This window comes from Culex quinquefasciatus, chromosome 2, assembly GCF_015732765.1.
Source record: "Culex quinquefasciatus strain JHB chromosome 2, VPISU_Cqui_1.0_pri_paternal, whole genome shotgun sequence".
Taxonomy (NCBI): domain Eukaryota; kingdom Metazoa; phylum Arthropoda; class Insecta; order Diptera; family Culicidae; genus Culex; species Culex quinquefasciatus.
In genome coordinates this window covers 96,885,210-96,899,751 of record NC_051862.1, presented here as the reverse complement: position 1 = coordinate 96,899,751, position 14,542 = coordinate 96,885,210, and the positions used below count along the sequence as shown (strand labels likewise).

At 39.5% G+C, this 14,542-nt stretch overlaps 1 protein-coding gene across 5 annotated transcripts in view; it reads right to left on the bottom strand.

Moving 5' to 3' along the window:
• Positions 1-14,062, bottom strand: part of LOC6031492 (optomotor-blind protein) — a 202,543-nt gene extending 188,481 nt beyond the window's left edge. For 2 of the 5 annotated variants that reach the window (XM_038251812.1, XM_038251816.1), the window contains exons 1-2: positions 13,119-14,061; positions 1,658-4,739 (exon numbers count right to left, since the gene is read on the bottom strand). In XM_038251812.1, coding sequence (XP_038107740.1) covers positions 1,658-2,271 — 614 coding nt within the window. In that variant the 5' untranslated portion in view covers positions 2,272-4,739; positions 13,119-14,061. Of the gene's footprint in view, positions 1-1,657; positions 4,740-13,118 lie in introns of all 5 variants that reach the window. The other 3 variants (XM_038251814.1, XM_038251813.1, XM_038251815.1) reach the window with 3 other exon arrangements.
• Positions 14,063-14,542: the final 480 nt, after the last annotated feature.

Here is a 14,542-nt window from a genome sequence, read left to right as displayed (position 1 = left end):
CGATAAAAAAAATACTTTCCAATGCACACAATTGAGTGTTAGGGGAGAATGCTTCAAAGACCTGGTAACAAAAAATCAAAATCATAAGTTATTAAAAATAAAATCCGTATAGTTCTTTTAACTCGTGGAGGCATGAAAACCACTTATGTTTAAAGATCATTTTTTGTTTTTGGTTAATTTTTATACTCTTAAAAGTAACCCTGCAATGTTACAAAACATGGAATTTTTAAATTAAATATTTTGTTCTAAGATTCGAGACGAATATCGAATTTCCCCCGATATGACTTTTCTCATGATTTTTTACATGTAAGTAAAGGGAAAAACAAAAAAAGTTTTTTTTTTATTAAGAGCATTATTTGTATGATTATTCTTTCATATTTTTTATACGATAAATATCAAACAATATTGCATTTTTGTTATCCAAGATATAACTGCTAAATTACCAGCTGATTTGTCTGATTGAACTGAAAAAACGATATTATAAAAATTACCGACTTCAATTGATTTTAAGCGTAATTCAATAGTTTTTTGTTCATCTAACAACCGGTTTTCGATTTAAATTATGCATATTTTGACTTATATTTTACCGATCCCAACCTTACCGATTTTTCAACTAACGAATTCATTAAAAAGATGTGTAAGATCTAGTTTTGTTAATCTAAATAAAAATATTGAGTTTTGTTTGAACAATTTATGAGATTAGGAAATGAATCTTTTCGTTTTCTAAATTTAGAGGCAACTTTGTTAATAAAAACTGTGGTTGTAATTAATTGTAGGAAAAAATGCTAAACCAAACCTAACAATTTTCAGCAAAGTTCCACTAAAATTTCAATTTAGTTTGTGTTTAATTATAATCTAACAATTCCTCTCATCAATTTGATTTTGGAATAAAACCATAGCTAACATTTCAAAATAGTGCCAATGGAGGATTTCCATTCAAGCAGTTTTTGCTTTTTTCTACAATGTATTCCTTATGGAAGAACTGTCACTTCTACCACTCAAAACGGGTGCTCCATTACATGCTTTGTTCGAAACCTAATTCTTTTTTAATATATGCGTCGAAATTGTATATAAACAACATCAACTCTTTTTGAAACCATTTAAAACGTACCAGTGAAATAAAAAACATAACATAACTATTTTTTCCTCAAATTACTTAAGACAAAATTCACGACATAATTCCACTGTTGATAATATTTATATTGAATTTCTGCCCAAAACCCAAATTACTGAACTTTATTCTGATGTAATAATATGTCTACTCGACCTTTTTTGATGATTTGCGAAGAGTCAAAGTGATCAAATCCACAAAAAAAAATCATATAGAACACAACTTTACTTTTACTTTACCTAACTCTACCCAATTTACTGATTTTCACTATTGAAACCACTTATTTTGTTAAACTGTTGATAAAAACTTGCTTCCTTACTTCTTACTGTTCCTTCCTACTTCCTCATTTGAAAACGCTTTTTATCAGCTGTAATTGCACGTCAAAGTGCTGATATGACAACATTATAGGCACGATGGAGTTAGATACTGTTCCCCTACATCAAAGATAACTAGACCAATTCAGTAACACATCACGCTTGAAATTTCCCACTGCCCAAAAAAAGCCGTCGGCTCTCATTTCTGTCCCGTTTTATTAATCTCACTCACCTGCCACTCTTCGTGATGACCATCTCGGTGCCCAGCTTGTGGAACTTCTCCCACAGCTCCTTGCCCTCCAGGGTCACCTTGGGGTCGTCCACGACCCCATCGTCCTCGGGTTGGAGCGCCCGCAGCGGTCTCATCGCCGGATGGTGCTGATGGGCGGCCACCGCGGCCATGACCACGTCCTCGGCTGTCGTGTATGCGGCCCCCAGCGGATGGTGCGGATGCGGGTGATGCGGCGGGAGCTTCGGTAGCAGGGCCCCGGGGTAAAGGTGGCCCGGATGACCACCGTGTCCGCCGCCGGAAAGGGCCGCGAGGGCAGCCGCGGGAAAGTACGGCGAGTTGGCCGCTGCGGCTCCCGCGGCTACGGCCGTTGCAGCGGCGGCGGCGGCGGCTGCTGCTGCCGTCGTTGTGCCAGGCGTTCCGGGACCACTGGCGCCGGGCGCTCCGGTGCCACCACTCGGCGAGTTCTGTCCTTGGGGCGGTGAGCCCGCAGTCAGCAGCGACGACACGCTGAAGTCAGTGGGTCGCGGTAGCTGCAGGAATGGATGATAGGCCATTCCCTTCGCCGGCCTACTGAATTCGTCAGATTGGAGTAATTCTTGACCGTCGTATCTCATCACAACATCACCCGAGAGTACGCACGCGGCCGTTTTAGCTTCTTCTTCCGCTCCGCTGCTTCCGGATTTTTGTTTCGGTAGCGTCGGCACTTAGTTTTCCAGCGTTTGTCACTCGGATCTTCACAGATTCTTCAAACTCTTCACTTGTTTGCTCACCTAACCACGCTAAATTTCTCTCAAATTCCCTCAAAGTAACTTCACAGTACGGTCACGTAGATCTCGTTCAACTCTCATGGTCTTCCGGTGGACCACCCCCGAACAAAAACACCAATTTTTTCGTCACTGTATTTCAATCCGCTCACCCTGCGGTAAATTTGCACTCCACGCTAACGCTGAGCGTAATTTTCGGCCTGCTTCGATTTCGTTTACTTTATCCGATTCCGCGAAAAATTTCACGCTCCTACTCGCGCGCTTCACGCCGCCAACTGTGATCGGGCGCAAAAAAGGCGCGCGCGGTGCCCCGTGAATTGGCGTGACACTGTCACACCACCCGAGATTTTTGCACGATGACCGCGTCGCGGGTGTGGGGAATTCGCGGGGGTGGGTGGTGGGGTGGTGTGCGTGTGAGGTGGCAGGAGGGGGGGGGGGGGGTTCACGGCTGGAGGCTGCACGACGACGACGACGACGGCGACGACGAGAGCGAGAAGAAAAAAACGAAACAAAAACACTACAACAACAACGATGCTAACTTCACGCCGGCCGTGTATGAACTGGTTACCGCTGCTGCGACAAACTAAGCGCTTGGTGTCTGGTTTTTGGTGTCTGTAATCACACCTTTCGTGTCGGACTGGTGTCCGGGGGCCGCACCCCTCTGGCCCTCTCGCTCGCTCGCACACACACACGCTCACTCACTGCGGTGTGTGGTGTCGTCCGTAAACGTGGCCACTCCCTCTATTTTGTGTGATAATCGTCGCGGATTGGTGTGTCGCAGCCAATCGGGGTGTACACACTAACATTCGGATTAGGGAGAAGTAAAAAAAAAGAAAACTCTTGTGTGTGAAGTCGCCCTCAAGAAGAGGACAAAAACCGGTCTCTTCCGAGATTACGACGACCACGACGACGGCACCACTTTGGGGCGATCTAAGTGAGCAAGGGGGGTTCGACGGGGAGGGGGGCTCCAGTCCGATTATTAAAGAAGGCTTTGACTTTTTTTTTCGTCTTCCTACTCTCCCCACACTGTCTCTCACACTCTCTGCCAGGGTGCCCTTCTCCCTCTCGTTAGCTCTCTCTCTCTCTTTCGCTAGCTCAAAGCCCGCTTGGATCACGTGAGCGCGTGTATTTGTGTGTTTTGTGTTATTTATTTTCTTTTGCCGCCGTTGTTTATTATTCTTCCAACCTTTTTTCGCTTCCCCCCCTCGGGTGGTGGTGGGTTGTTTGCCGTCGTTGGCGACGGTGTGTGCGTGTCTTTTGTGGCGCGGCGGTTGACACACTCACACTAGCGCACACTAGGTGTAATGTAATTTGATATTATTTCACACCAACACAGCGACGCGACGTCTGCCTAGCTCGGCGAAAAAAGAAAATCACGACGTCGATTTATGCGCAATAGGGACACTTTTTGTTCTCGTCCTTTTGTCAGTCCAGGCTTGTATGTGCGTTCGCTTTGTTTGTATTAGTTCGGTGACACTTCCTCACCGCGTCTCAACACTCACCCCGGAAAGTTTTTCCACTTTTCCACGACGGAAGATGGGGAGCAGCACACACCCATACACCCGCAGCCCAGGCTCTTGCTCCCACTCTACACAAACAAACGCTCGTAGTAGTAGGCGACGCTACAGCAGCCCCCACTCTCTTTGCTCTGCTCGGTGTGGTGTGGTGTGAATACTGAGTGTGGTGGATCCGACACTTACATTTCACCGCCTCCACCGCGCGTTGATTTTCCACACCACTAGCCTGCTACGATCGATGGGTGGGTGGGTTGGCTGCGAGAAGGGGGGAGTACCGGAGTGGTGGGCATTACCCACACCCGCAGATTGACGTAAAATTTACCAAATTCATTATTACACTCCGAGCTGTGATTTTTCTCTCCGTGCGTGTGCGTAAGGATATCGGTTTCGATCCTTCTTCTTCCGTTTTTTGCCTACTCTTCGCTTCTTCCTCTTGGTCCTTTCCCAGAAAACTTCCTGCGGGCCCTGCTTCAAACCCCGAGAAAAAGTTGGATGCGAGAGTTTTTAACGCTTCAGTTGAGCTGAATTTGTCCGAAAATAATTTCGGTCTTTATTGATTTTTTGTCTATTCCACACAAAACACACGCACAAACGCACTCACTCACTGTGCAAACACATTTGCTTCTTCTTGGAAAATTTATTGTTCGATATCTTCTTTCAGCTTCGATGATGGCGCAGCTTCATTGTTCTCTATTTCCTTTACAAGGGAAAGAATTTCACTCACTTTTCTACTTTTCTTCTTGCTGAATTGGAGTGTGTATTTTCGATGGCAGCCACTAATGTGACGCTAGTTTTTTTTTCCTGTGAAGGTATGAATTATTTTGGGTGATTTTGAAACTTTTATTTGGTTGGAATGTGTCGAGGATTTTGTAGTTACTGCATATTTCAAAGTAGATTCCGATATACTTTTTTATATCAAATAAAATTAGATTGACCAACGGCGTGAAAAAGGTTTAAGTGTGAAATAAATTAGTTCATTAAAAATTATGTAATATTACACGCAGAAATATTAATATAGAGTCGATTAATGAACTGAGCAACACGGTTATTGACAAATATGAATGTTTGTTATTGTAAGAAAGTCGGCACAGTAAAATTTGATTTAAAAAATTGTAGAGATGATCCTACTTTGATGGAGAATAGCATTTTCAATCAGAAGTTTTCAATGCCGGATTTTTTGTATACCAGTTATTAGAATATTTTGTCCCATTTTTCTCAAATTGAAAACATAGACGAATTCTTTTATTTAGGAAGGTGATAAAATTAAATGATTTAGAAATCTGGAGTGAAAAAAGACAAACATTTCACCGAAATGGCATGTCAATAATGATACAGCCCAAACTCGATTATCCGAAGGCCTCGGAAATATTTCACTTTGGATAATCAAGTCTACGAATAACTAAATTACGAAAAATAAATTTCCGTTGTCTTATTTTTGATGGTCGAGCTAAAGAATGACCCATAAACTACACTAAAATGATTTAGATTTTTTTTATCCAAGATGGTCCAAAAATAGCGGTGATGAAATATTGAAAACATGCATTTTTCAATTCAAAACGCAATCAAATATTCAAATTTGACTAAAATGGGGTCACTGAATTCGATTTGATATTAAAAGTAAGACAATATAAAAGTATGAAAAAACTTTTTTTTGTCATGGTTCGATTATTCCAAGTCCCGTACAAACCTTCGGTTAATCGAGCGTCTGATAATCAAATCTTCGGATAATTAAGTCTGGACTGTAGATGAAAAAAATTCAATTATAAAAAACTTGTCGTTACAACATACAAGCATTGCATTGAAATAATATCTTTGTGCGGCGATTAATTGGAGCGCAGAATTCTTTTTTTTCTCAAAATTATTAATATAAATAAATATTAATTAAGGTCAGTTTTACGGTTCAGTGGTTGCAAATGTCCAAAAAATAGACACTTCTGAAATATTATTTGCTTTATATTTTCACTCAATTTAAAACAGTACTCAATTGATATGCTAAAACATTGATTGAAAACAAGAGCTTTGCTTGTTTTTAATTTAGAGAATTATTTTAATATTCTCAAAATGACATAATTTTCTCATCTAAATAAGTTCTATTAAAAAAAGGAATGCATTTTGGGTTTTTTTTGGGTGATTTTCTACTTAGTCAAGATAAAACTAGTATCAAAATAAAAGAAATGTGTTTTTGAAACAAAATTTGAAAATATCTTCAAATTTATAGGCATTCTCGGTAGAAAAAATTCACACAAATTTTTTACACTTCATCAAGTGTAATATAATCGATATTTTTTTATAAACAAAACTGGTTCTATCAAGTTTCGGGCTGAATTCCATTTTTTCTATCAATAGCATATTTAATTATATATGCATTTTGCTTAAAAGTTAACAAACTTAGTACAGTCTAGACTTGATTATCCAGAGCCTCGGTTATCCGAATTTTCGATTATCCGAAGGTTTGTGGCTTCGGATAATCGAATCACGAACATATTTTTTTGTTTTTTTTTTTTCTTACTTTAAACATTAAATTCGAGTTCTGCGACCCCGTTTTAGTCAAATCTGAAAGGTTGATTGCATAAATAGTAACCTTAGCCATGGAGCATGCCACTAAAAAAAGGAACCCGAGAATTCAAAATAAGACATTTGATTGCATCTATTTCTTATGACACTATAGAAAGAACAATTCTATTATAATAATAAGGATTAATAAAATTTGCCAGGGCCTGTTTGTTATTGATTCCAACAAAGTTTGAAATAGTGCAAACAAAATTCCATATTCCTCCAACTGTGCAACATGAAAAGCATAATTAAAAATTTTATGGGGTGCATAAAAAAACGCATAATTTGGGCTTTTTTAACACCTTAACTCCTGAGCCCAAGAAAAACGGCTCCCCTTTTTGTCGAGCTTTGAAATTTAGGTGTATCTTCCTCGTTGTAAACAAGTTAAATTATTATTTAAATAAAAGTTTAAGGATCGAATTTCTTTTTGCTGTGTAATTTGTGAGTGCTGCAATGTTTTATGATTTTTTTTTTTAATTTTTAGTAGATTTATCTATTTTCTTCATTTGAGACGCAATTTTGAGCATCTTGATTCGAACAATAATACACAAAGTTTTTGCTAAATTCTAATAATTATTTTTCAAATTATTTGCAAAGTTGCATGGAACAAGTTTGCTTAGAATTAAAGGTTTTTTTTTTTATTTTATTAAATTTGAAAGATAAAAAAGATGAATTAGAATTTATCCACGATTGTGAGTGGTTCCATAAAAAAAATCCACTCCTAGCGAATGATGAATGCTGCTGCAGTTGACGATACTAAGGTTTAGAACGAGTGCATGTACCTGAAACAAGTGGACACAATTTAAATTAACAAGCACAGGTGTAAGCTTGGCACTTCAATTGGCTTCAAGCGAAGCAGAACGCTATTCTAGAATAATGTCGTGTACGGTGTGATTTGACTTTCCGGCTAGTGCGTCTTTTCGAAGAGTAACATGAATTGACTTAATTATAAAAACAAAATAAGTTCTCTTTAATTGCTATAGCTTGCACTTGTTCAGGATCTTTCTTAAAAAAAAACATGTCAAGCGAATATCAAGGCGTGTTACTCAGCTGTCACGTGCGCTCAGAAGAAATAAATTACAAAATTCTCCGCGCAATTCATGTTATAGTTTTATTTTATGTGAATCTGTTAACAATTGTCCGTTTGTCAAAATATAATTAAAAAAAAATAATTTTTATGAGTTATTAAACTCGTAGATAAAACCAGAAAAGCTCCTTAAAGCCATTTCAACTCATAAACTTTGCCATTTCAAATCGCTAAAATCGGCTATAAGGAGTTTGTAAAAATTGTTATGAAAGTAAATTGGCAAAGTATTTGGTAGTTTCAGAACATTTAATTGTACCTGGTACCTGGTAGTTTATGGCTTGTTTCATGTTACACTCTTCTCTATTGTATTAATCTTTACAACTGAACCCCGTTCTGGCGGTTTTTGATCAAAAATTCACCAGTATCCATTTTTAAATAATATTGAATCTTTAAAAGCATTGCAATGAAGAATTCTTCAATAAAAAACAAAACTCTTGGTTGGAAGTTTTACTTGTTTGATAGAAAAATAGAAAATCCCTTTAAAAATGGGTTATTCACTTATCCCATTGAACTTCAGTTGAGAAAAAAATCAATAACTATTTGACATTGTTTGACCAGCAAATCATGTAGAATCTGTAAGTTTAGCATTAGAGAGCTCAAAACTTCAATGCTGTATGCAGGGCTGCCAGGTTGCTAGATAAATCTGGCATTGCCAGATTTTTTGAGTGACAATTTGAAAAAAATCTGTTTCTTACAGACTTTGTTAAATTGTTGAAAAGTGCAAAATACATTATGGCTTGCCAGATATTTTTCTGTCCTGACCTGGTAACCCTGGTTGTATATACCAAACATTGCACAAAGATCTGGCCTACCCGTCAATGATGCTGAAAGTAAACGCATTAGTGACCAACTATGGAAAATGTCTTTTTTACGGGTAACATTTTTTAAAAATAGAAGTCAAATCAAGTTAAAACAATCTAAAACTCATATTTCTGCATTTATAACCATATTTAGCATGTTTGGGCTGGATTAAAAGTATTTTGAATTTTTATGAAATTCCAATGTATAGCACCGCAAAAACTTTTGTTTTGCAAAAATATAAATTTTCGTTATTTTGGAAACTAATGATTGCAAAACAACTGGGCAGGTGTAAAATGCATTTTTAAACACATTGTTCATTCAAATGTTGAAACCATGGCTCGTAAATTCAATGTCGACTTTGGTCAGAGTCGAGGGACATAAACTTTAAAAAATATTTGCAACGGCCTAAATCAAATTAGCAAAAATCCAGGTCTATCATTGAATATCCCGCTTTATGGATACTTAGATGGTCTAATGTAATATTTATAAAATGCGAAGCTAATTTTCAAGTAAAAATAGTAGTAGTGTCGTTGGAGACCAATTTGAAAAAAATCGCTTTAACGTGAAGACTTCCATCATTGTCATGATTTTCCGTTCAAAGATATAAATTGTGCGTCGCTTTCAATATTTTGACAAAATTCTTTCAATAAGTTGTTTAGAATAGTGCCCTACACATGCTGATTCCTTTTGGTAACGATTATCCTATTCCTTGTTATGTTATGGAAATCGTCATTAATCAATGATTGCCAACTAGGACGTCAATGACTGTGCCACAAAATTATATAAATTTTGAAGCACAATTGATTTCGATCAAAAATTTGTTCAGTGGCTTCAAGAAGGCAACAACCGGCACATGCTGATTCCTTTTAGTGCTGAAATTTGTTTAATTGAATTTTATACAGAATATTTTATAGTGATGATCAATTTTCTTCGAAAATGATCAACGGCTTCACCTTAAACGGGCTAACTATAAATACCACAGACAGAGAAGATTTTATGTATAATAAAAAAATAATTTCATTCTGTCAAATAATACCAAATGTAATAAGAGGAATTTTTATCTCACGAAAGTAAAAGGTTTTTTTTAATACCTGCCTTAATGTGTTGCAAGATATTCCGAATTGCGTTTAAAAAATTCATACAACTATACAACTTTGTTAAAGTACCTAGGTGCAATAGGATGATATTAAAAATGTTTCGATATGCCTTAAAAAATCTGTAAGTTGAAATTGTTGAAAATAAATTCATGGAAAAATCTATAAAATGATTAAACAAAACTGTTATGTTGTTATAATAATAAAAAAAACGTTACTTAATCCACCCTTAGGTGGTAGTTGCCTTCCTCACATTTAGAGGGTAATGCTATCAAAAATAGATACACAAGGGCGGACCTTTCAGTGTTCTATCAACTTGATTCATTATTCATACCATCAGATTGGGTAGTCAGATCTTCATAATTCAGGGCACTTATGTTCTTATAACTTTAAATAGGCTTGTCAGATCTGCAATCTACTTAACTCGTTGGAAAGGTCTTTTGATTACCTATCCAACGACAGGTCGCATGATAGACCCGGACAACGTTTTCATCGAAATATATATGAGATCCGGTCTCTAAAAAGAAAAAGTTCATAAATAACACTTAAGTGCGCATAACTTTTGATAGGGTTGTCAGATCTTCAATCTTTTGAACTCGTTGGAAAGGTCTTTTGATCACCTAACCATCGACAGGTCGTATGATAGATCCGGACAACGTTTTCATCGAAATATATGAGATCCGGTCTCTAAAAAGTTCATAAATAACACTTAAGTGCGCATAACTTTTGATAGGGTTGTCAGATATTCAATCTTTTGAACTCGTTGGAAAAGTCTTTCAAATACCTTTCTAAAAATGTACAACATGACGGGGTTTCTTACTAAAACCACCCTTTTTACAATCTTCCGGACTTTTGTTAGAATCGTTTTTTAAGCATAACTTTTGAAGTACTTTACTAAACTTTATAATTTTTATTAGCGACTTATGGGACCCCAAGACGGATCGAATGAGACCAATACGGTCCAAATCGGTTCAGCCAGTGCCGAGATAATCCAGTGCAAATTTTTTTGATCAACATCCCACCACACACACAGACATTTGCTCAGAATGTGATTCTGAGTCGATAAGTATACATGAAGGTGGGTCTAGGAGGTCAAATTAAGAATTTCGTTTTTCGAGTGATTTTATAGCCTTTAAGGTGAGTCCTTATAGCCAGTAAGGTGAGGAAGGCAAAACATTTTTGAGATAAGTCAAACAAAATGATGGAAAAAAGATTATTGTAGCATAAAGTAACAGAAAATAATTCAACTAAGTTACACCCAAAATTCAGAATCGAGATAATCGTTCTCTTAAAATTTATTGAGGGCTCAGTGCCAAAATCGATAGAATAATGGTACCAACTCACACCATCACAACAAATGAGTTCATTCGTTAGTTGAATCAATAAATCTCCAACAAGTGTCATACATCGACTTCTGACTTCTCCATGGTCACCAAGCTGTGGTGGCCGAGGCAGCTAAGTCATTGGATTGGTTTGTCAAAGGTCTCTGGTTCGATTCCCGTTGTCGACACTTTTGGTTTTTTGTTTGACGGATGAACTTTTTTTGCAAATGAACCTCGAGGGAATAGTTCTATCGCCCATCTCGAGCTGTGTTCTCTGCGTCCGTGAATGGTACCACTATTCTCTCGACTCGAGACCATCATTTTCTCGGACTAGCGCTGCCAGTTTTGGGTGTAGGTAGGTCGAAAACCGATGCAAAAAGAGCTTTGTTTACCAATGGCTCTTACGTATTTTATAAAACTCTTTTTTAAAGATTCGTTCGCAATGAAAAGCGTCTTTGTATAGACGCTTGTATGCCTTGAAAAAGAGAAAATATTGACAGACAGATAGTACTTTTGGAGCGAATGAAATCCAAGTGACCATCGAGGGATCCATTGAGCTAGGAAGAATATCGAGACAAGAAGATAATCGAAGTCAGAGGGATTGAAGGGATTCAAATCCAGCAATCACAGAGAGGACAGGCTCACTAGTCTCCACGGCTATCAGACCGATGAAGAGTGATCAGTATAAACGCTTATATCAGCTTGACATGTCGATCGTGTAGGTTTCCCATACTGAAGGAAATCATATTTCTACACCCAAAGGAAAAATATATCTCAAAATCTGCAACATTGGATTTGCTGCAGAAAATGTCATATTTTATAACATTTTTTGCAGCAAGCCCGTAGATCATTTTTGCCCGCGTGTAAAAATTTCAGCGATCTGCAGTTCTCACCAACACATATAAAGATGGCCCGTCCCCGAGCAACACTCCAAAGAGAAGCATATGTTGGTGCTCTTTCACTCACTTTTCATCAAGCGTCCATAGGGACGTGGCGTTACATCGTGCTGCCACCTGGTTTTTTTAAGCGCAAGAGTGTAAAAGTGCTGAGTCATCGTCTAAAAATAGACGGCGTCCTATCTCGCCCAGCAAAATGAAGTCGATAAAGTAGTCAGTTTCGATGAGGAAAAGTGGAAAATGTGGTCTAAAAATAGCGACGCCATCCCCCTATGGCGCGGTGGTAGCGTGTCGGATCAATAACCAAGAAGTTGGTGGTTCAATCCTCGTTCTGCTAAGTGTTTTTTTGTGAAATACAACCAAAAAGCCGTCGGTAATGTCGATAATTGTCTGTAACGGGCAAAAATGTCATACTCCTATATCGCAAAAAATGCATGAGGACAGATTTCATGCAGATTCTGATATACTTTCATGCCGCCATGCATCACAATCATGCGACTGCCAGTTGGGTGTAGGTGTAATATTTTAAAATATATTAACAGTCTGGACCCGAAGCCTGATTTTTCTGTTACATTCTTATTGGAATTCCATATAAACTGTAACGGGAACAGCAGGCACCGGGTCCTGACTATTAAAACCAAGGCAAAATTCATTTTACACCCAGGCTTTTTACGAGGACTACGAACACTGTTTTTTTGCTGTGTACTAGTAAATGTACAAATAATCTGATTTTGGTTAGAGTTTCTTTATGTAAGTTTTAAAAAGAGAAACCCAAAATATTTTTAATATTATTATAAATTTATGCATATTACTTTCAACACAGTAGGCACCGGCAGTTCACGCTAAGTCGTTTTATCTAATTGTAGGTAAGTTTTTAAGCAGTGATTTATTTGTCTTGTTTTTAATAGTGGTATTTCAAATATACGTTTCTCCCATGAGTTTGAACAACCCGTTCTAGTCTGAAGCTGGATTCAGGTGATCCAATTCCAATTGGAATTATTTTTGTCATTTTTCTCTATGAAAAAATCAGAACTTACTATTATCGAAGAAGTAACAAGGTTTAAATATTTTCATAATAAAGGCTCTTGCTCGCAATACCAACGGCCACAGTTTAACTAACAGTACAAATTTTGTTCATAAATTTGTTGCACACCACACCATCGGCAGCAGTAGCGACAGCACACTACCAGATGACCCTCCTTTTCCGGCCCAAACATGGCCAACAATACATAATTCAAGCACGTTCCACGGCAAGTGTCAATAACACGCACATTGTGAAATATAGTAAGAACAACAAGAACAATTCGACACGTGGTTGCGTTAGTGCAGATTTTTGTTTTGTTTGGTTTTTTTGGGTTGAAAATCATTCAGTAACTACAGAACATCGACACAGCCGTAATTTTCACATCCAATTATTGTTTCATTACACAAGTCTTCTTCTTGCTTCCTGAGCTCCTCGAAAGTCCAGATCACCCAGCGTGCGGAGCCCTAATTAAACCCTATTCCACACAGTTGTTTCGAGGACCGTTCCGAAATCGTGACTAGGTGATCAGTATCGACAGTTTCCACTCCGGGCAGCAGCACTATCGAAATTCCGCGGAGGTTCACGGGGTTTTTCCCAACCCAAAAACGCGTCCCACGGCGCCAAGCCACGACATTGGTTTGAATCCCAAACCCCCAGCAAAGCCAAGACGCAAACACAACACCGAGGCGACGCGACACGACGAACGTTAAACCGACCGACGACAAAACTCCGAACCCGACGCGTCGTACGAATTTCACACTGACAGCGAGACTGTGCGATCTGGTCAACGCGCCTTCGCCATCCGCCACCGTTGGTGTAAGGTTGAAGTGAAAAGATTTTCATACGCGGGCCCCCGGTACAGCAGAAGCCACCACAGCTTATGTGTTAAAATGTGTTGCTGGTGCTGTGTTTTGGTGGTATTGTTGTTGTTGTTTTTACGTTATTTATTTTTTTGCGCCGATTCGGGAGAGAAAGAGCATACCGCGCGCGCGAATTCACACACCACTATCACACCGCAGCAGCAGCCGAGAAAAGTTTCAGCGCGACGGCTAACGTAGCAGGCCGATGGTAGGAGACACATTAGAAAACCCGACGACAACGACGGCGACGGCGACATCTAGTGGTGGCAAGCCCGGAGATGACAGCGGCCCGATAAGTAGGCGCGAAGAGAGCGCGCATAGAAAAACTCTCCCAGTACGACACGTCTCGGTGGGCCAGGGCGGTGGATCTACTCCGGTGTGAGTATGTTCAATTATAGCGCGCGTGGTATCCAAGGGTACTTGGCACACAGCATCCGCGGCATCCCACCTTCGCTCCCCGGTCCCGACGGTTCTCGGGGCCACGAACCGTTTCAAAGTCAGGCAAACATTGAGATGACAGCAGGGCGATTACAGCACACCACAGCCGCTGGCCGTTCCCGGAGGGAACGTTCGCGGGCGCCTCCAGCTCCCGTTTCCCAAACGCTCCCCACGCGCCCACCCTTCATTATCTAGGAGTACACATAAAAAGACCCTCACTCGCTCCTTCCCGCTCCTCCACGAAGTAAAATTATATGTGACAGCAATCTCCGTGTCGATCGAGGCGCCTTTGGCAGCCGCCGAAATCTGTATGTATAACCCCCCGCTCGCTCGCCCGACTGCCCTGCCGCGACCCCACACGCCTTCCCGCAAAACCCTACAACAGCTGTATTGGTGTCGTCGAGCATGGCGATTGGGAGGGGAAACTGCCGCTGCCGCACAGAAACGCGCTTTTTTCCCTCTCCCTCTCTCGCTCTCGCGCGTCTTCTGCTTTTATTTTTAAACACGCCTCTACTCACGGAAAACACCA